The sequence below is a fragment of the Oryctolagus cuniculus genome, chromosome 16 (assembly GCF_051225735.1).
Source record: "Oryctolagus cuniculus isolate XC-2025 breed Fujian yellow rabbit chromosome 16, ASM5122573v1, whole genome shotgun sequence".
Classification (NCBI taxonomy): Eukaryota; Metazoa; Chordata; class Mammalia; order Lagomorpha; family Leporidae; genus Oryctolagus; species Oryctolagus cuniculus.
The window spans coordinates 24055718-24078045 of record NC_142882.1 but is presented as its reverse complement, the minus strand read 5'-3'; the positions used below and the strand labels follow the sequence as shown (position 1 = coordinate 24078045).

The 22328-nt window shown below is 56.6% G+C and overlaps 1 protein-coding gene across 1 annotated transcript; it reads right to left on the bottom strand.

Annotated features, from left to right (window-relative positions):
* Window positions 1–715: 715 nt before the first annotated feature.
* Window positions 716–21776, bottom strand: CYP4F22 (cytochrome P450 family 4 subfamily F member 22). The gene is made up of 13 exons (XM_002722797.5): window positions 21656–21776; window positions 16757–16979; window positions 14247–14391; window positions 8511–8564; window positions 8307–8434; window positions 7985–8106; window positions 7085–7355; window positions 6310–6376; window positions 6091–6220; window positions 4388–4521; window positions 2838–2902; window positions 1956–2038; window positions 716–1523 (listed from the first exon to the last, which is right to left on the bottom strand). Exons 2-13 carry the CDS (start codon window positions 16976–16978, stop codon window positions 1346–1348), a joined length of 1599 nt encoding a protein of 532 aa, XP_002722843.2. The 5' UTR covers window position 16979; window positions 21656–21776; the 3' UTR covers window positions 716–1345.
* Between the last annotated feature and the right edge of the window lie 552 nt (window positions 21777–22328).

Sequence of the window (22328 nt, the reverse complement as noted above, 5' to 3'; positions counted from 1 at the left end):
TCCATCTCGGCCCTGTCACTGCCCCACCTTCCACATTCCCAAGCTCTGGACCACCCCACCATCGAGTTCCCCCAGCCGGAGATGCAACCAGCACCATGACCCCTCTCCCCTCCGCAGCCCCATCCAGGCTGCTGCTGTCCTGCAGAGACCACCGCTTCCTTCTCCCGTGTCCCTAATCCTGCAGCTGGTGCACGAGCCACACCCCTCCCCTCTGACCTGACCATGTCCTGCTGTGTCCCTGCTCTCTCTCACACACACACACACACACTCCATGGCTCCCCAGGGCCCTGAGCAGCAAGGCTGCGCGTCTGGCCCTGTCCACTTCCCTGTGAGTTTCTCCATATCTCTCTCTGCTCAGAGCACTCACAGTTGCTGTTCCTCCCCCCCACCGTGCTCTTCCCTGCATTTGTCATCCACGCCGTGTCTGCTCCCAGTTCAGCCACCATCCCCCTAATGACATTCGCCCAGCACCTGTCACAGGTATGGACAAAGGCTTACACATGGAATCATTTTCTCAGTATCTGACCCCAGTCTCTGCAAGAGCAGGAACTAGGGGAACTAAATTGAACCACCACCTGCAGCACCAGCATCCCTTATGGACACCGGTTCGAGTCCCGGCTGCTCGACTTCCGATCCAGCTCTCTGCTGTGGGCTGGGAAAGCAGTGGAAGATGGCCCAGGTCCTTGGGCCCCTGCACCCGCGTGGAAGGGAGAAGTCTGCATACCTCACTTTTATTCTTCAAAAATCAGCACCCTCAGCAAAGGGCCTGTGAGCGCCGGAAGAAGGCGGGGGCTTTGCGGGGTAGGGGTGTGAGTTTCCAGTGCAGCCACAGAAAACAAACAGCAGCTCCAAAGCTGGGCTGGGACCCAACGCCTGGGAGTTGGGGGTGTCCGCAAGAAGCTGATGGGGGTCAGCCTGCAGCTTGAGTCCTCAAAGCCTAAGCAGGCTGGGGCAGGGGGACAAGGGGTGGGGGTGTGGTCTCGCATCGGGGGCGGGGCTCTAGCAGAGGTAGGTCTTAGGTCCTGGAAGGCTCAGTGGGCGGGGCCTGGGGAACCGCAATCCATGGGATTACCGGAGGGCGTGGCCTAAACCCAAGAGGGCGTGGCCGCGTCTGGTCCCTCAAGCGGGACCAGGCAGGTGCAGGCACTCAGGGGGCGGGACCTGGACCTCAAGGGGAGGGACCAGACCCTCGGGGGCGGGGTCTTGGTCCTGAGTGGCGTGGCCAGCACCTTCAGGCTGCTCCCTAGCGCAGCCTGGTTCTCCGGAAGCAGAGCCTGGTCTGGTCTGTGAGCTCGGGGGTGGGCCTGGCGCCCCGGGGGGTGTCCGCAGGAGCACGGCCCGACTCTCAGGCCCGCGGAGGCAGCGGCTCCACGTTGAGCCAGATCCCGTTCTCCGTGCGCAGGATGAGCTCAGGCTTCCGCCGCACCTTGCGCGTGCGGTCCACGCTCAGGCGGAAGCGCAGCAGGGTGAGCGCCACGACCACGCGCATCTCGGCCATGGCGAAGCTCTGTCCGATGCAGTTCCTGGGGAGGGGAGAGGGAGGGAGGGCTCAGGGCTGGCAAGCCTCGCGGGGCTTCCGTGAGACCCTGACACTTCGCTCCGTGTCTGTGCGCACTCTGGGTCGCGTATGCGCATCCTGACGCAGCCTCTCCTGAGCACACACGCCCTCTCCCCCCACCCACAGCCTCAAGTGCCTCATCTGTAAAATGGGACGGCTGAACCCCTCGTCGGCAGCACATGAGCACACAGCTCTCAGCCTAGTATACAGTAGGTGCTCAAACAGCAGTCTGGTTAGGGGCCTCCTGGTGCACGGGGCAGGGGGGCGCAGAGAGGCATGGGGGTTGACGGGATGGACAGTGTCCTGGGGCGTGGTCTCTGACCTGCGCACCTTTCACTGGCTCTGCTCCTCCCACACCTGGCTTTGGACTTGGGGGCAGGGCGGAACCGTGAGTTACCTGGGTCCTGCAGAGAACGGCACGTAAGCCAGCGGGGACCGCTGCTGTGGGGTGTCCGGGTCGAAGCGGTAGGGGTTGTATACCTGGCCAGAAACAGCCTGAGGGTGAGGCTGGGGGCTGGCCTAGCCACCCCAGCCCGTCCCCCTCCCCACCCAGCTAACAGGGAGGCCTCAGGGCCACCACCTCTTCCATTCCACCCACACATTCACTACAGCCCTGCCACACCTGCCTCCTTCCGTTCCCAGCCACCTCAGGGCCTTTGCACGTGCTGCACCCTCTGCTGGAACAGACCTATCCTTGCTGTTTAGAGCCTGCAGCCCTCAGCTCAGCATCTCTGCCTTGGAGAGGCCTTTCCTGGCGGCCTGGGCTAGCATGCACCTTCCTTGCAGGTTTTTCTTTCTTTTGTGCATTTATCCATAGCCAAAGTAAAGCTGTTTATGTTTGCTTTTCTGGCTCTTCTGGACTTCACTGTGAGATCCACAAGGGCAAAGATGGCATCAGCCTCTCTCAGTGCCTGACATATGTCTGGAACACAGTCAGTGCTTGAGAAATATTTGTTTTACGGCACAGCGGGTCAGGCCACCGCTTGCAACACCAGGATCCCATACTGGAGTGCAGGTTCGAATTTCGAATCCCAGCTGCTCTACTTGCAATCTACCCTCCTGCTAATGAGCCTGGGAGAGCAGTAGAAGATGGTCCAAGTGCTTGGGCCCCTGCACCTGCATGGGAGACCTGGAATGGAGTTCCTGACTCCTGGCTTCAGCCTGACCCAGCCCTGGCTGTTAGGGCCATTTGGGAAGTGACTTAGCAGAAGGAAGATCTCTCTCTCTCTCTCTCTCTTTCACAGAGTATAGGGCAGGGAGGTTTGGCACAGAAACTCACCTTGGAATCAGGCCACACTGTGGGGTTGTGGTGGGTCCCATAGATGCTGACCAAGCAGATGATTCCTGTGGGGATGGGTGGGGACAGGTGAGGGCAGGTGAGGACAGGGGAGGATAGGTGGGGACACGGGAGGACAGGGGGACAGGTTGGGACAGGTGAGGGCAGGTGAGGACAGGGGGGATGGGGGGAACAGGGGAGGAGAGAGGGGGACAGGGGAGGGCAGGGGAGGACAGGGGGATGGGGGAGGGCAGGAGAGGACAGGGAAGGCAGGGGAGGACAGGTGGGGACAGGGGGACAAGAAAGGACAGGGGAGGACAGGGGGGACAGGGGAGGACAGGTGGGGACAGGGGAGGGCAAGGGAGGACAGGTGAGGACAGGGGAGGGCAGATGGGGACAGGGGAGGGCAGGGGAGGACGGGGGGGACAGGGGAGGGCAGGGGAGGACAGGTGGGTACAGGGGAGGACCGGGGAGGACAGGTGGGTACAGGGGAGGACAGGGGGTGACAGGGGAGGACAGGGGGTGACAGGGGAGGACAGGTGGGTACAGGGGAGGACCGGGGAGGACAGGTGGGTACAGGGGAGGACCGGGGAGGACAGGTGGTGACAGGGGAGGACAGGGGGGACAGGGGAGGACAGGAGAGGACAGGTGGGGACAGGGGAGGGCAGGAGAGGACAGGTGGGGACAGGGGAGGGCAGGGGGGACAAGGGAGGACAGGGGAGGATGGGGGGACAGGGGGTGACAGGGGAGGACAGGTGGGGTCAGTGGGGCCAAAGGGAGCCAGGTCCTCCTCTGGAAGCATCCTGCTCTCTGGATCTGCAGAGACCCATCTGCCACCACCTCCTATCCTCCCGCCCCTGAGAAACTCCACCGCCCCCTTCACTGCCCAGCCTCCCCCTGAGAATCTCCCCATCATGTCTGTTCTGGCTGCACGCTGGCCACACAGGGGTCTTCCTCACTCCCAGAGCAGTCACTGCTTCCTCCTCAGCTCAGAGGCCCTCCCGTGGCTCCCTAGCACCCTCAGGGCCAAGTCCAAGCACCTCCACCTGTCATCCAAGGTCTCTGGCAGTCTGCACTATGCAGCTCAGCTCCACAAACACGCACACTCCTTCACCTCCAACTCCTGAGGTTTCACCTCCCACTTTCTCTCCTCCAGGCAGCCCTCCGTGCATTCTCCCCCAGAAAGAGCCGACTCTTATCTGGGCTGCACCAGTCCCTGTCTGTCCCTTTAGTCCACCCCTGGCACCCTGTAGCTGAGAATGCCTACGCCCTGCTGGGTCCTCCTCCCCTAGCTGGGTGGTGCTGAAAGCCTGGGCCTTGGAGTGAGGGCCTCTCTAGGTCCCCAGCATCAACCAAGACTGAACCACCAAGCCCCTTACCCCGACACCTTCCTTTCCACCTGGACGCCCCCACCTGTGTCTCTACACAGTGTCCCCACTACCCACCACCATCACCCCAGAAGCAGCAGAGACACACAGGGCTGCCTCTTGTCCTGGAATGGAGACACACAGAGCACAACCATGCCACCACCCTGGGCCCCAGCAGCCGGGCACCTTTGGGGATGATGCGTCCGTCTGGGAGCTTGACGTCCTCCGTGCAGCGGCGAGAGACCAAGGTCACGGGCGGGAACTGACGCAGGCTCTCCTTGATGCACATGGTGGTGAAAGGTAGCTGGGTCAGGTCGTCCCTGGGGAGAAGGGGGCAGGTGACTCCCCGGAAACACTGAACTCATGGGCAGGAGCAGAACACCCCGCCAGCAGGCCATCATGGCCCAGCATCTCCCGGTCTCATCTCAGCTGTCCCATGCATACTCCAGGATGCAAAATACCTGCTCGCCAACCAACATCTGTTAGCCCTGAGCCAGGCTGCAGGGCCTGGAGGGTGTGGGGGATGGGCAGCATGGGCCTTTCATGGATGATTAATTGTGTGGGGGTCAGGGGCATGCCTGGACAGCCAAGAGAGCTCAAGGCAACAGCAAGTTGAGCAGTCTGTAAGGATTGATCTCAGGATCTACCAGGCTGGGGCCAGCTGGGGGGGGGGGGGGCAGCAGCTTAAGCCGCAGCTTTGGGACCCCAGCATTGCACGTCAGAATACCATGTTGGAGTCCTCTGCTTCTGACCCTGCTCCCTGCTCATGCGCCAGAGAGGCAGCAGATGCGGGTGCAAGTGCTTGGGTCCCTGCCACCCCCATGGGGCACCTGGATGGAGTTCCAGGCCTCTGGCTTTGGCCTGGGCCATTACAGCCATCTGGAGTGTGACCTGGTGAATGGAAGACCTCTCTCTCTCTCTCTCTCTCTCTCTCCCTCTCTCTTCCTTGCTCTCTGTCATTCTTTCTTTTTTTTTAAAGATTTTATTTATTTGAAAGAGTTACATAGAGAGAAGGAGAAGGACTGAGAAAGAGAGAGAGAGAGAGAGAGAGAGAGGTCTTCCAACCGCTAGTTCACTCCCCAGCTGGCCGCAACAGCCAGAGCTGCACCGATCTGAAGCCAGAAGCCAGGAGCTTCCTCAGGGTCTCCCATGCAGGTACAGGGGCCCAAGCATCTGGTCCATCTTCTACTGCTTTCCCAGGACATAGCAGAGAGCTGGATCAGAAGTGGAGCAGCCAGGACTCAAACTGGTGCCCATATGGGATACCGGCACTGCAGGCGGTGTCCTTACCCGCTATGCCATAGCACCAAACCCTCTCTGTCACTCTTTCAAATTGTTTAATTATATTGGAGTCCCCTGACCCTTATCCACTGTTTCACTTTCCATGGTTTTGGTTTATCCATGGTCTGAAAACATTAACCCAAACATGTCAGAAATAAACAACCAGGGCAGGTGCTGTGGCAAAGCAGGCTATGTGTCCACCTGGGGGCCATATAGGCATCAGTTCACGTCCCAGCCGCTCCTCATTTGATCCAGCTCTCTGCTTATGGCCTGGGAAAGCAGTGGACGATGGCCCAAATGCTTGGACCCCTGCACCCATACGGGAGACCCAGACGGAGCTCCTGGCTTCTGGCTTCAGCCTGACCCAGTCCCAGCTATGACGGCCATTTGGGGAGTGACCTCTCTCTCTCTATCTCTCCCATTCTCTCTGTGGCTCTGCCTTTCCAATAAATAAATAAATCTTAACACACACACACACACACACACACACAACTTGACAGCTGCAGACACTGGAAGGCAGGGAGCTCAAGCAACTTCTCCAAGGCCCCACAATCCAGACACGAGAGCTGAGACTCACGCCCCTCCCAGTCCTGGGCCCCCGCACTGACCACTGCAGCTCCTCCAACTCCCGGCCTTTCATAACCTCACGGATCTCTTCTCTGCACTTCTCCTGGTATTCTGGATACTTGGCCAGGTTGAACAGCACCCACGAGAGCCCACTGGAGGTCGTGTCATGGCCTGCGGGCACAGGTGAGCGAGGAGGCTACTGTGATCAGGACACTGGAGCTGCTTTCCCATCCTCCGTCCTCCGGCTCCCGCACCCTCACCCTCAAACATGAAGGTGTCAGCCTCGGCCCGGATGTCCTCGTCCGACAGCTCCTTCCCATCTTCATCCTGGAACGGGCAGTTGGAGAGGGCTCAGCGCTCTCACCCCCTCCCCTACACATCCCAGGAGCTGCTCCAGAGTCAGTAACGCCCACCCCCTCCCCTAAGCTAAGGTCAGGGGGCCAGTGTCGCAGCACTGTGGGTTAAGCCATTGCCTGCAACATGGTCATCGCGTATCAGAGCATGGGTTCAAATCCCCATCATGGGCCAGCGCTGTGGCACAGTAGATAAAGCTGCCACTTGCAATGCTGGCATCCCATATGGGCACCAGTTCAAGTCCTGGCTGCTCCACTTCCAATCCAGCTCTCTGCTATGACCTGGAAAAGCAGTAGAAGATGGCCCAAGTCCTTGGGCCCCTGCATCTGCATGGGAAACCCAGAAGTCCTGGCTCCTGGCTTTGGATTGGCTCAGCTCCAGCCATTGCGGCCATCTGGGGATGGAAGTGAATGGAAGACTTTTCTCTCTGTGTCTCCCTCTCACTGTCTGTAACTCCACCTCTCAAATAAATAAAATCTCTTTTAAAAATCAATTAAAAATAAATCTGTCAAAAAGAGGCTCTATTAACTTAAAAGGACTGAAACTCCTCATCCTGGCTGAGACTCGGCCCCTGACCTGCAGGAGTCTGGACATGGATCACCTTCTATGGCAGGTGCACGCCCTGGCCATGGAGGCCGCCCCTCCCCCACCCCTCCACTCCCCTCCCAGAACCCAGCTCACCCTGGCCAGGAGCAGCACGTCGATGAAGTCCAGGGCCTTGCCCTGCTTGGCCTTCAGCCAGGCCTTGGGGCCCTGCTCGGACAGCGCCCGCCGGCGCTCCTGGATGACCTCTGTGGTGAAGCGGTGCACGGTACTGCAAGCCTGCCGGAAGCGCCGCCCATCAGCTGTGAGGTGGTAGTAGACGAAGTCCAGGTAGTGGTGCAAGCGGTACTGGCGCCGCACAACCAGCGCACTCAGCTCGATGATGGCTGAGATGTAATCGCTCATCTTCCTGCCCGGGAGAGGGCAAGGTCAAGGACACAAGGCCTCCCTCCCCCAACCAGACCACCTGGCGGAATATTCTCCTGCAACAGCTGGGCCAGACCAAAGCCAGGGCCCCAGAATGCATTTAGGAACCCAAGCCCCTGTTCTTATAAGTGGTTAAACTGACACACACTAGGGGGCCCCTGTATGGGGTCCAGTGTGAGATTAGAACCCGTGAATACTTAAGAGACAGCATATGACTTAGGCAAGAGCAAGCCCTCTGGGTGTTGTGGTTTGCACGTGGTCTGTCCCCCAGGATTCAAGTGTTGGAAGCTGGATCCCCAAGGTGGAGATGTTAGGAGGTGGTGGTCCCTTTAAGAGGCGGGGCCTTGTGGGAGATCATTCTGACTCAGCTCTGGCTACTGTGGCCATCTGGGGAGTGAACCAGCAAATGGAGAATCTCTCTCTCTCTCTCTCTCTCTCTCTCTCTCTCTCTCTTCCTCCCTCCCTCCCTCCCTCCCTCTCTGTAACTATTTTTTTAAATCTTTTTTTAAGAGGGAAAGGACTTGAACGTGCCCATTTTCTGGATAAAGAAACTGAGGCTCAGGCATGCGTTTCCTGGAACACCTCGCCCCCAGAGCAGGTGGTCACACTCACTCCTGGCAGTTACTGTTGTAGCTGAAGACACATTTCTGCAGGCTGTCCAGGGTCATGAGGCTGATATGCTCAAACATGTCCAAGGAGACCACCGAGCCGTCCGCCAGACGCCGCCACTTTGCCTGGAGGAAGAGACACAAAGCCGGTTGGGCGTAGAGACCCCAGGCTGCTGGGGACCGGGCTGCACCCTCACCACCAGCCCCACCGCACAGGGGAAGCAACGGAAGCGGCGTCTTCACAGCTCGTGGCTTGCCCAGGAGCCAGAGCCCGGGGCCAGGCTCGCTCCCAGGCTGCCCTGCATCCAGGAAAGCCCAAGACTCACGTGCAGGATGTCGGTGCACTGGTTGAAGATCTTCATGTAGGGCTTGAGGATGTCGAAGTGGAAAGCGGGCGTCAGCAGGCGCCGGTGCCGGCTCCACTTGTTTCCCTTGCTAAGCAGCAACCCATCTCCTGGATCCAGAAGACTGAGGTCAGGGGCCTCTCCAAAGAGCTCTCCCAAGCCCCAGCCCACCCACATGGCACTCACCTAACCAAGGTTTCAGGAAGCCGTAGAAGAAGTCATCCTTGGGGGCTACGGCCGCTGTGGAGAGGGAAGAGGCAATAATGACACCCTCACTCCCACTCAAACACCTGCCATGGCTCCCTATTACCCTTGCCAAAAAAAAAAAAAAAGAAACTTCAAGTTCAGTCTAGCACTGAAGGTCCTGCCCCCTCTGGCTCCTGTTGCCTCTCCCATCTTAACCTTCAGCCTACAACAGACAGCACCTCTCTCATGGCTCACCTCCAAGCCACTGGCCACCAGGAAGGGACCATTCCCCTAACCCGTCTTCCTCTTTTCTTCCAGCTCAAGCCAAATGTATTACACATCCTAGGCTCCCAGCCTCCAGCTTTGTCCTCCCCAGTCCATCCATCAGGCTGGTCCCAGGGAGATCTGACTGTCAGATCTGACCATGTCCTCTTCTTGCTCCCACACACCTGCCACCCCCAGGCAGCAGCTACTCAGCCCACGTCTGCCCAGTCCTCTCTCAAGACATCTCTAACCTCCATGCCTCTCCCATTTCATGTCCCAGCAGTTTTCTCAGCTCCTCAGAAAGGCCCCAGGTGCTCTCTGCTCTGTCTCTCTGTCAGCTGCCGTCTCTTCTCTAAGCACTCTTCCCTCTCCCCACTGCCTCGGCCTCAGCTCAGGTTGCAGCTCCCTTCCTCACTCATCACTCTGGACTGGATCTACACAGGGGAGAGACCACCCTGACTGCTAAAGATGTTTTGATTGAATTAATTAATCAAGCAATCAACCAAAGGATGGATGCATGAAGGAAGAAAGAGTGGGAGGGAGAGGGAGAGGGGGAGGGAGGGAGAGGTAAGTGGATGAGTGTATGTATATATGTATGTATGGATGGATGGATAGATGGATGGTCAAGTGGATAGGTGGATGGGTGGATGGGTGAATGCATGGACAGGTAGGTAGATGGATGCATGGATGAGTGGATAGGTAGGTAGATGGATGGATGATGGATGACTAAATAGGTGGATAGGTCGATGGATGGGTGGGCAGATGGGTGGATAGGTGGATGGATGGACAGGTAGGTAGATGGACGCATGGATGAGTGGATAGGTAGGTAGATGGATGGATGATGGATGACTAAATAGGTGGATAGGTCGATGGATGGGTGGGTAGAGGGGTGGATAGGTGGATGGATGGACAGGTAGGTAGATGGACGCATGAATGAGTGGATAGGTAGGTAGATGGATGGATAATGGATGACTAAATAGGTGGATAGGTCGATGGATGGGTGGGTAGATGGGTGGATGGATGGATGGATGGGTGGGTGGATAAATGGTGGATGGATGGATGCATGGATGGGTGGATGGATGCATGAATATATTAATGGACAAGTGAACCACCTTCTATGCACCAGAGGTGAGGCTGATGGGCAAGGCTCGAAGAAGGTTGCATCTGAAACTCAAATGATGTCACTGTTACCTGAATGTGACTCAGCCACCCACACACATACACTCCCCAGAAATTGGCCAACTGTATGCACAGTCACCCATCCAAGTGTCCTCCCATCCAGCACACCTCCTGTGCCCAACCTTGCTGCGTGACGCTGGACACCCAGAGATGGCTCAGCTCCACGCCCTGCCTGGAGGAGTTCCTGGGTGGGGCAAGAAAGGGAAGCAGAAGTGCACTGTGCAACCACCAGGGAGGCAGACAGTGTGCCAGTGCTACAGGAGGCACAGAGAAAGGACTATTTCCTGGAGGATGTAGCTTAAGAGACAAAAGCAGGAGTCCACTCATCCATCCATCCATCCATCTGTCCATCCTTCCATCCATCCACCTACCCACCTATCCACCTGGCCATCCATCCATCCATCCTTCCACCCATCCACCTAGGCACTCAGAACTGACACCCAGGTATGGCCAGACATGGCTCCCTACCACCCCCATATCAAGTGCAGCTCACACACTCGGCAGCCCAGATCTTACTTAGCTCCCAGTCTTACTTCCTGCTTCCCCCACACAGCACCTCCATCCCATACCAGCTCACCTGAATTCTCTGACATCTTCACACACCCACACCTGTGCAACTGGCAAGACTCCACCCACTCACACACACACCCAGATGCTTCACCTCACAAACTCCTATGCATCCAGCAAGGCCCAATTCACTGATGCTCCCCTTCCCCCAACTGAGCTCTCCCTCTGCGGCAGGTCCCTCTTCCAACCCCAACCCTGACCACTCAATGCCAGCAAAGGCCAGGCTGCCTTTCCCCCAAGAGGAAAGGCGAGTGGTGATGCCTACCTAGGATGAGGCTGGGTAAGAAAAAGGTTCAAGCAGTAACCAGCTGAATAAACTTGGGCTTGAACCACTCTGCCCTCATCTTCCAGGGGAGAAGTAGACAAGCCTGCCCCGCAGTGAGACTCCCCAGCTAATGTGTTCCCAGCACATAGTAGGTGCTCAGTTAATATGTGTGGGCGGCTGGCAGGTGCTCAGTGCAGCAGAGAAGTGACATCATAGGACACCTGCATGCCCTGTTGGATGTCTGGTTTGGGTCTCAGCTGCTCTGCTTCTGACCCAGCTTCCTGCTAGTGCACACCCTGGGAAGCAGCAGATGACGGTTCCAGTGCTTGAGTCTCTGCCACCCACGTGGGAAACAGGTGGAGCTCTGGATCCTGGCTTCAGCCTGATCCAAACCTGGCTGTTACAGGTATTTGGATGGAAGATTCTCTCTCTCTCTCTCTCTCTCTCTCTCTCTCTCTCTTTCAAGTAGATGAAAATAAACATTTTTAAAAAGAACTTATGAGGCTCAGGCATTGCGGTATGACAGATTGAGCTGCCGCCTGAAACACCAGCATCCCATATGGGCGCCGGTTCGAGTCCCAACTGCTCCACTTCCGATCCAGCTCTCTGCTATGGCCTGGGAAAGCAGCAGAAGATGGCCCAAGTGCTTGGGCCCCTGCCACTCGTGGGAGACCTGGAAGAAGCTCCTGGCTCCTGGCTTTGGATCAGCCCAGCTCCAGCCATTGCAGCCACTTGGGGAGTGAACTAGCGGATGAAAGATCTCACTCTCTCTCCCTCTCTCTCTCCCTCTGTAGCTCTGCCTCTCAAATAAATAAATAAAATCTTTAAAAAAAAATTGTGGTCCATCTGTCTGTCAACACTCAGCCATCAAAAGGGATGGAAATTCTGCCCCCTGCTATAACATATCTGGACCTCAACACCACGATGGCTGAGAATACCAGGGGAGACAGAGGAGGGAGAAGGGAGGGAGCAATTACGTCATGGGGATAGGGCGCTTTATGGGACAATGGGAAATTTTAAAAAAGATTATTTATTTGAGAAGCACAGTTACAGAGACTGGGGGGAGAGAGAGAGAGAGAGAGACAGAGAGAGAGAGAGAGAAATCTTCCATCTACTGGTTCAGTCCCCAAACAGCTGCAATGGCCAGAGCTGGACCAGTCTGAAGCCAGGAACCAGGAGCTTCTTCCACATGGGTGCAGGGGCCCAAACACTTGGGCCATTTTCCACTGTTTTCCCAGGCAATAGCAAGGAGCTAGATGGGAAGTTGAGCAGCCAGAACTCTATCCAGTTCTCCCATGTGGGAGGCAGGGACCCAAGTACTTGAGTCAGCACCTGCTTCCCAGGGTGTGCATTAGCAGGGAGCTGGTTAGGAAGTGGAGCAGCCGGGGCTCAAACCGGCGCCCATATGGGATGCTGTTGCCGCAGGAGGAGGCTTTAACCTATTATCCCACAGCACTGGCCCTGATGAGAAAGTTTTGAAACTACAGCCAGTGGTTTGCGCAAGCTGGGGAATACACTCAATCCCACTAATTGTTCACTTTAAAATGGTTAATGGTATGGTCCATGCAGTTCACCTCCATAAAAAAAAAAATCAGGCATCAAAGCAAGTTGTAATTAAACACCTGTCTATCAGGATTCACTCTCTCAAGCCTTTTCACCACTCCCAGTTATCTTCTCCATTGCAAATGCCAATAAAACCAGGCACCAATGGAGGAGCCCTGTGTGCCTCAGGGCAGCCGGCTCTCCAAGTGCAGAGCAGCAATCTCCTAGCGGCTGTGGCTGCAGCATAGAGTCTGGGGCTTGGAGCCAGGCTTATCCCAACCCAGGTGGGCAGGGACAGGGGTGGGGAATGCCTGCCCCCCCCCCCCGCCCCGAGGATTCACTCCAAGCTGACTCAAGCTCCCACCCTCTCGATCTGGGAGCTGCCTATGCGGCTCCTCTGGTGCACAGGCAGTGGGTGCTGTGCTTGTCCCAGGAGAAGGAGAGGAGTGGGGGGACAGGAGGAAGCCTGAGTGTGTCTATGTGCTAGGCTCATGCTGGGGGCTCTGTCCCTTGGGTTTACAGGGAGGGCACAGCCACACAGGAAAAGCACAGGAAGGAAACAGGTACTTGGGGGTCTGGGGAGGAGGAAGAGGAGGCAGAGGACAGAGGGGGAGAGAAAGTGAAAGGGTTCCTTTAAAAGACAGAAGGGGCCAGCGCTGTGGCATAGCAGGTAAAGCCACCGCTTGCAGTGTTGGCATCCCATAAGGGTGCCAGTTTGAGTCCCGGCTGCTCCACTTCTGATCCAGCTCTCTGCTATGTCCTGGGAAAGCAGTAGAAGTTGGCCCAAGTCGTAGGGCCCCTGCACCCATGTGGGAGACCCAGAAGAAACTCCTGGCTCCTGGCTTCGTGCTGAAGTCAGGGTTCAAACCCAGCCTACCCGGGGCCTGGGCTGAGACCCTTCCCAGAATGATGGCCACCTCCTAGCAAAGCCAGGCCCCAGGTGTGCCCTTAGTTCCTTGGGGATCATCATCCCTTCACAGACGCAGTTAATGGGGAAGTGAAGATGGCCGCTCCTTCCTCCCCCTGCCCCCACCCCCCCGCCACAGCCCCTGCATGGCAGCCTTAAGGTGGTCCCCAAATATGTGTTTCTAAGGGGGCCCAAGCTGGAAGCCAGATATCCTAAAACATCTGGAGCTCTCTGTCTCTCATCCCCCTCCCAATGGTCCCCACCCAGAGCCCCACAGCTGGATCCAGACACACCCAGCCCTGAAGGGTTAGGACCGAGCCTAGGAGGTCAGGGAGGGCTTCCTGGAAGAGGCAGTAACTGGAGCTGAGCATTGAAGACTGAAGGTTGGCTGAGAGCTCACTGAGCCTGTTTGGGAGTCACACACAGTGGGCTTAGCATGGATGGCAGAAAGGAGTATCCCTTTCACATCTTGCTCCCTGCTGAGCAGGATTAGCCTGGGAAATGCGGGAGATGCTGCGAGCTCTGGCCACAGAGGGGAGGTCACAGCATAAGCCATGGGAAATGCTACAACATCTCCTTAACAAACCACAAGTGAGGGGCCAGTGCTGTGGCCCAGGGGCCTAAACCACCAGCAACCATCATCCCCTATAAGCAACACGTCCAGCCCAGCTCCCTGCTAATGCACTTGGAAAAGGCAGGGAAGCTGGCCCGAGTGCTTGGGCTCCTGCCACCCACGGGGGAGACTCAGATGGAGCTCCAGTCTCCTGACTTCAGCCTAGCCCAGCCTCAGCTTTGTGTCCATTTGCAGAGTGAACCAGCAGAAGAAAGATCTCCCTCTCCCTCCCCCTCCCCCTCTCCCTCTCCCTCTCCCTCTCCAACTCCTATTCATCTGTGGAAACCCCACTGAAACAACCCTTCCTTGGGATCTTTGTGGCCTTGCCTAGAAGCCCAAGAGGGTTCTGGGAAAGGGAGGCAAGGGCTCACCCACAGCTCAGAGGCCCAGGGCACCTACCGGAGGCACCCACAACAGGTTTGATATAATCCGGGTGCACAAGGACCAACAGCGGCAGGACAGGTCCGATCCACACCAGAACCACATGGTGCATACTGTCCAGGACTTTCTTCTCATCTTGCAGGCCCGACTCGTTCGGAAGGTACTGTGGGAGGTGGGAATGAGGGAGGGGCGGTGAGGCGGTGCCCGGCCATGCTGTGTGACTGTGCACAGCTCACTGCCCCTCTCTGAGCCTCTGAAAAGAAAACAGGCAAGAGTCAACGCTTCCTTTGAGGTCAGCCAAGAGGATCAACGGAAGAACAGCAGGAGTCCAGCACTGCAGCAGACACATGGCTGAGAGTAAAGAAATAAAAACAGGGGCCGGCACTGCGGCATAGCAGGTAAAGCCACCGCCTGCAGTGCCAGCCTGTATAGGCACTGGTTCAAGCCCTGGCTGCTCCACTTCAGATCCAGCTCCCTGCTAATGCACACCTTGGTGCTGGCTCAAGTCCTTGGATCCCTGCCACCCACATGGGAGACCTGGATGGAGTTCTGGGCTCCTGGCTTCAGCCTGGTGCAGCCCTGGCTGTCAGACAAACCTTTTTTCTTCCTTTTTTTTTTTTTTTTTTTTTTTGACAGGTAGTGTTACAGACAGTGAGAGAGAGACAGAGAGAAAGGCCTTCCTTCCATTGGTTCACTCCCCAAATGGCCACAACAGTCGGAGCTATGCCAATCTGAAGCCAGGAGCCAGGTGCTTCCTCCCGGTCTCCCATGTGGGTGCAGAGGCCTAAGCACTTGGGCCATCCTCCACTGCCCTCCCGGGCCACAGCAGAGAGCTGGACTGGAAGAGGAGCAACCAAGACTAGAACCCGGTACCCATATGGGATGCTGGCGCTGCAGGCAGAGGATTAACCTAGTGCGCCATGGTGCCGGCCCCAGCCTGGTGCAGCCCTGGCCATCAGACAAATCTAAATTCAAACCCACTTCCAGTTGCTGTGTGACCGTGGGCGAGTGACTTAACCTCTCTGGGTTTGAATCCATTAAGAGAGCAAATCGGTGAGACAGGGCAGATCCATGGCTTGCTTTACAAGCTGTGAGAATCAGGAGACAGCTCGGGTACTAATGAGCCAGGGACAGAGCTATGATTGGCAAATGAGTGAGCAAAGCTTCGTGCTGCCCAGCCTCAAGCCCGTGCGATGAGAGACTGTGACATCACTCAGGCCGCCCCGGACACCAATGCCTGACCACTGCCTCTAGGGCCAGTGTCCAGACACGGCTTTCTGGACTAAGGACATTTGAAGCAGGGCCTGAAAATGAGTAGAAGTTCATCTGGCAGAAAAGAATATTCTAAATGGAGGCCAAGGACCTTGCAGATGGGAAGCCAGGGCTTGGAACGGAGGAGGTGGCAGCCATTCCCTGGGACAAGAGGGACAGGGCAGAGCAGGTGAGGAGGGTAGGGGCAGCGTCGAGGACACTGAACACCAGCCTCTCTCTGAATGGCAACGGGGAGCCATGGAGGGTGTGTGAGCTGGGGGAAGGCGCAGGGTTGGATTCAAGAATGGCTCTGGAACCAGGGTGAGGCACAGATTGGAGGGGTGGGGCTGGAGATAGGAGCCCAGCCAAGCAGCTGGGCTATGGTTCAGCAGCAGAGTGAAGAAGGAAGGGGAGAGATTCAGGCATGGGGGAGAAAGGACTGGGAAGTCCTCCCTGCTAAGTTCCCCACTGGGAGAAAAAAATTCTAATAGAACGCTCTTGATAGGAAGCAGGAATATGTGTGTCCTGGCTCCTTCTTCTGAGACGCCCAGACTGCAAGGCTTTGCCAGGGAAGGCACACACCTCCCCCTCGGCACCTGCTGGTACCCAAGGCATAGCAGGTAAATCACCTTCTGCAATGCTGGCATCCAATACTGGCTGCTGGTTCGAGTCCCAACTGCTCCACTTCCAATCCAGCTTCCTGCTAATGAGCCTGGGGAGCAGTGGAGGATGGCCCAAGTGCTCAGGTGCCTGCTACCCATGTGAGAGACCAGGCTAGAGTTCCAGGCCTGGCTGTTGCAGCCACTTGGAGAGTGAACCATGGGTGGAAGAATTTCTCTCTCTCTCTCTCTCTCTCTCTCTCTCTCTCTCTCTCTCTCCAGGCCTGGCTGTTGCAGCCACTTGGAGAGTGAACCATGGGTGGAAGAATTTCTCTCTCTCTCTCTCTCTCTCTCTCTCTTTCTCTGTCAGTCAGCCTTTCAAACAAATTAATACTTAAAAAACAATCTACAGGCACCCCTTCCTGCCCCACCCCACCCCAGGACCCTAAATGGTACAGTGACAGCACCTGCTGCTTCAGGGACATAGAAAATTCGTCTCCAGACTCAGGTCTGCCTCCTTCTCCCAGCTGTGTGACCTTGGGTAAACGGCTTGCTCTCTCTGGTCCTCCGTCTCACTCTCCAATCAGCCTCCTGCGAAGCCAGCGGGCTCACCTCCTTCCCTGAGTCCCTATGGCCTGGGCAGCCCTGTTCCCCACCCTCTGCCCCGGCCACACTCACCATGCCCAAGTGGCCCAGCAGCCAGTTGCGCCGCGGCGGCTGCGGGAAGCAGCGGAGCTGGCGGCAGAGGCTGTGGAAGCGCCAGCAGAGACGCAGGAACCACAGCAACAAGCGGAAGAGGAAGAAGAGGCAGGAGAGCAGGAGGGCGGACACGGCGTAGACCCGGAAGGTTGTGTTTTCCAGCCCCAGCAGGTGCAGCAGGTGGTCAGTGATGGGCAGCATCCTAGGAGACAACGGGAGCCCACCGGGTCCAACGGTACCCAATACCCATGCGCGCGTACCAGACCCCGCCGGAGGCCCCGCCCACACGCCCTCCACCTAGACCTCTCACGCAGGGCTTCCTCCACCCCTGCACAGCTGGGCAGAGTCCTGGACATTCAGATCTCCATACACAGAAGCACCTGCCAGCCACTGGCTAACACCCTGGCGGATACACACCCCAGCCACACCCCCTCGGGGAGGAGGTAAAGCCGCCGCCTGCAGCTTCTGCATCCCATATGGGCGCCGTTTCAAGTCCCGGCTGCTCATCTTCCCATCCAGCTCCCTGCTAATGCACTTGGGAAAGCAGCGGAGGATGGCCTCAGTGGCTGGGTCCTTGCCACACACGTGGGAGACCTGGATGGAGTTCCTGGCTCCTGGCTTTTGCCTGGCCCAGCCTTGGCTGTTGTTGGCATTTGGGGAGTAAACCAAGATATATCTCTCTCTCTCTCTCTCTCTCTCTCTCTCTCTCTCTCTCTCCCTCTCTCTCTCTCTCTCTCCCCCACCTCTCCCTCCCTCACTCACTCCCTTTGAAATAAAATGAAAAATAAACTTTATTTAAAGATTTATTCCTTTGAAAGGCAATATGACAGAGAAGCAGAGACTGAAAAAGAGAGAGAGATCACCCATTTGCCTGTTCGCTCCCCAAAATTTCACAACAGCCAGGGCTGGTCTAGGCTGAAGCATCCGTCTGGGTCTCCACTATGGGTGGCAGGGAACTAAATACTTGAGCCATCCTCTGCTGCTTTCCTAGGGCCATCAGCAGGGAGCCGAATTGGAAGTGGAGTAACCAGGACTCAAAGGCCCTCTGCAAAATGGGATGGCAGCGCTGCAAATGGTAGCTTAAGCCAGCCCCAATAAATGAATGCTTAAGCTGTAAAAGGGATCAAGATTCTTCCATACGCAACATGAGTGAACACTGAGGACCCTCGATGTTGACAACAGAAAGACGCCAATGGACAAACATCGTAGGGTCCTCCTTTCTGTGAGATTCCTAGAGCATTGACGTTCACAGAGGCAGCAAGTGGAGGAGGCCGTGGCAGGAGACGGGGGGGGGGGGGGGCAAGCAGGGAGTTGGTGTGCAATGGGGACAGAGTTGATGTTTTGCAAGGAAGTTCAGGAGATGGGGGATGGTGATGGTTGCACAATGCTGTGAATGCGTGTCACGCTGATGAACTCCACATGGGGGCCAGCGTTGTGGGGCAGGGAGCTATGCTATCACCCAAAACTAGCATCCCTTCCGGGAGCACAGGTCCAAGTCTCATCCACCTGCCCCGCTTCTGTTCTAGCTCCCCACTAATGGACCTGAGAAGGCAGCAAGTGATGGCCCGAGTACCTGGGCCCCTGCCACCCACGTGGATGACCTACGTGGAGCTCCAGGGTCCTGGCTTCAGCCTGGCCTAGCTCTAGCCATTGCAGCCATTTGGGGAGTGAACAATCAGTGGAGGATCTCTCTCTCTCTCTCTCTCTCTCTCTCTCTCTCTCTCCCTCCCCTCCTTGTAACTCTGCATTTCATTGTCTTTTTTTAAACAATTTTTTAAAATTTATTTGAAAGAGTTACAGAAAGAGGTAGAGGTCATGCATCTGCTGTTTTACTCTCCAAATGGCTGCAGTGGCCAGAACTGAGCTGATCTGAAGCCAGGAGCCAGGAGCCAGGAGCTTCTTCTGGGTCTCCCATGCAGGTGCAGGGGCCCAAGGACATGGTCCATCTTCCACTGCTCCCCCAGGCCATAGAAGAAAGCTGGGTCAGAAGTGGAGCAGCTGAAACTTGAACCAGCATCCATATGGAATGCCAGCACTGCAGGCTGGGGCTTTAACCCGCTGCGCCACAGCACCAGCCCCGTGTAACTCTGCATTTCAAATAAATAAATCTTTTTTTAAAAGGAGAGAGGTGAGCACATGGGGAAGGGGGTGATGGGAAAGTGGGTGCAGGGGTAGGTGGGAGCCTCCAAACTGGGCAGCAGTTTTTCACAGAAGAGGCAACCAGTTCTTTTAAAGCAGAAAAAGCTCGTGCTGCGGGTGCCCAACCTGGATCTCCCTAGGAGCCAGGGGCTTCTCATATATAGAATGGGAACCATTTCAAGAGGTCCTTCTGATACCCAAGAAGGTGGTTGGATAAAAGGTGGGGGGGGCGGAGCTGTGGAGCGGTGGGTTAATGCCCTGACCTGAAGCACCAGCATCTCATATGGGCGCTGGTTCAAGACCCAGCTGCTCCACTTCCCATCCAGCTCTCTGCTATGGCCTAGGAAAGCAGCAGAAGATGGTCCAAGTCCTTGGGCCCCTGCACCTGCGTGGGAGACCCAGAAGAAGCTCCTGGCTCCTGGCTTTGGATTGGCGCAGCTCCAGCCATTGCGGCCAATTGGGGAGTGAACCAGCAGATGGAAAATTCTCTCTCTCTCTCTGGCTCTTTCAAATAAATAAATGCCCACTATGCCACAATGCTTTTTTTTAAAATATGTATTTATTATTTGTTTGAAAGGCATAATTACAGAGAGACAGAGGCAGGGAGAGAGAGAGAGAGAGAGAGAGAGAGGTCTTCCATCTGCTGGAAGATGGAAACCCACAATGGCTGGGGCTGGGCCGGTCCGAAGCCAGGAGCCAGGAGCTCCATCCATGTCTCCCACATGGGTAGCAGGGACCCAAGTACTTGGGCCATCCTCTGCTTCCTTTCCATATGCATTCGCAGGGAGCTGGATGAGAAGCAGAACAGACAGGACTCAAGCCCGCGTGTTGCCATGCAGTGCCAGCAATGCAACCTGAGGCTTAACCCGCTGTGCCCCAAGTCCAGCTCCAATCACTGCATCATCTTTCACCACGTGCACTTTTGAGGCTAACAGGTCCCAGTTCAAACCCCAGCCCTGCCCTTCCCCAAGGTGGAAGCAGCCTTGGTTGAGTAAGCCCGGTCCCTGCCCTCAGCCTCCGTTTGCCAATCTGTGAAATGGGTTAGCAACAGCAGCTCCTGCCGCCTAAGGTTGATCAATAAGATGAGACCCACAAAGGTCTTGCCACCCAGTGCACGAAATGTGAGCCATTATTGCTATCTTATCCCTCTCCTTGCGATTTTTCTAGAAGCAAGTGAAATCCAGAGCCAGTGAAATCCTCAGAATGTTGTGGGTAGCTGGCTGCTCAGTTTCTCTCTAACTCTCATCTCTGACACTGGGCAACCATGGCCCGTGTTATCTTGGCAACAGAGGTGTCATCAACTGCTTCAGCCCACGCCCAAGGAGCGCCTGTTTGTCAGGTTTGTTCGGCCAGATGCCAGCTGGGGACTTGTTATACAAGGTGTGTGGGCTCCGGGAAGGAATGTAGGACCTGGATGCAGACGGGCTGGCGGGGCCAGGCACCACACACCTGCCTCTTGGGGAGTACCAGGCTCTGGGCCCATTGGGTGCCTGGCTTAGGAGAACCCCAATGCTGAGCGTTCCGTCACCCCATATCCCAGCCTCCTGGGTGCTCTCTTTCCCAGCCTACAGTCAAGACAGCCCGTCACTGCCCCACAAAGGATTCCCCCGACAAAGGACTCTATGAAGCTCTCTGCCTCTTTGCTGTGTGGTCACAGGGAGTGTCTGCACCTCTCTGAGCCTCAATGCCTTCATTCCTACAACCGGATTTCCTCCCCCTACCTCACCTGGCTGAGATGATAATGCAGTGTTTGAAAACTGCCCAGCTCCCTGCCAAGGCACACTCAGCTCCTAGCTAACTGTGGGCCTCCCCAACGCAGTTATTCAAGCGCCCCAGCCATCAGGGTTGTCAAGGAGGGGAGAGCTAGGGTCCCTGTGCCCTGAGTATCTCCCGAGTCATCCAAACCCCAGTGTAGATTCCAGCCTGGGGCTAATGTTACAGCTTTGAAACCCAAGCCCAGCTACACGGAGGTGCGGGGCCCTCAGAAAGTGGCCCAAGGATTTTGGGGTCAGACAGGGCTTGTTTGTTCAAATCCCAGCTACCCCACTGGGTGTTCCCGGGGAGGGAGGGCAAGTGCCTTCTCTTCCCCCACCCCACCCCCTCCTTCTCTGAGCTTCGAATTTTTTTTTTCCGCACCCATCACTCGCCCAGCACTTCTGCAAGCCTCTGCTAGCTACCTAATCCAGCCTGAGATTCCCCAAGTACTCCCCCCACCCTCTCCCAGGTAACTGGCTTCAGTAGCCCCTCCACGGGGCGCGCACATGGCCCCCACCCCGGACTTCCCAGAGATATAAGCCAAATCCCTGGGACACCAGATAGCGTGGTTCCTCCAGCATTTGTGGAACAAACAGCACTGAGGACCACATGCAGGAGCTCACGCTACCCTCACATCCAGCTCCTGGAGTCCCAAGGACGGGGACCCTCTGTCCTCTGTGTCTGCCCCCAGGGTGGACAGAGTGGGCATGGATGTCCTGCCTAGGATGGGAGGGAGGGTCGCCTCGAAGCCCCCTCCCAGCAGAGACATTCCAGAGTGGAAGATACTCCCAGGACTCCCAGGCGCACGGTCAGGTGCATGCCACCACCCCCCAAGTCACCCACTCATCCAAGTGCACACATGTGCCCTGGGGTGGGCATGGGGGGCGAAGTCACCGAGCCGCTGCGCAAAGACCCTAACCCGCCGCGCGCCTAGCATCATGGACCCCTCCACCCCCTACTCCACACGCTTCTCGGCGCACTCACCCCGCGGGTCTCCGAGCCTCCAGCTCTGAATCCGGATCCACCAGCCCCGCAACCTCGGCTCTGACCGCACCCGGCAGCCGGCGCAGCCCTTTAACCCCGCCCGGCCGCGCCTCGAGGCCCGCCCCCCAACCACCCAACCCCGGACACGCCCCCGCCCTAGCCGCGCCAGCCCAGCTGGGGAAGGTGGAGAGAACTCCAGAGACGTGTAGAGGCGTGGAGAGACACAGCAAGGGAGGGGGAGTCAGGAGGGAGAGACGGGGCACTGGGTGCAGACGCAGGGACTTCAAAAAGTTGGTGCAGAATGGAATTAACACATGAAAGCGACTTTGGTGGGAAGGAAGGATGGAAGGAAGGGAGGGAGGGAAGGAGAGAGAGAGAGAAAAAGAGAAAAAGAGAGAGAGAGGAAGCGAAAGAAAGAAGTTTTTGCACACTATGTATTTTTTTTGTTTTTCCAGGAACTTCCATGAAGACCCCCTGTATGCTCAGATTGCAAAACTTGCACCAAAATAAATGTATCTTTTAAAAATATATATTTATACATTTATATTTATACATGTATAAATATAAATATGTATAAATATAAATATAAATGTATAAATAGCCAGGGCTGGGCCAGGCCAAAGCCAGGAGCCAGGAGCATCTTCTGGGTCTCCCGCATGGGTGCAGGGGCCCA

Coding starts and splice junctions, on each gene's coding strand:
- CYP4F22 (XM_002722797.5), bottom strand. CDS start 16,978: ATGCTGCCCATCACTGACCACCTGCTGCACCTGCTGGGGCTGGAAAAC. Junction 8,565..14,246: donor ACCTGTTGTGGGTGCCTCCG/GTAGGTGCCCTG, acceptor CCCTCTCCACAG/CGGCCGTAGCCCCCAAGGAT. Junction 8,435..8,510: donor CTTCCTGAAACCTTGGTTAG/GTGAGTGCCATG, acceptor TTCTGGATCCAG/GAGATGGGTTGCTGCTTAGC.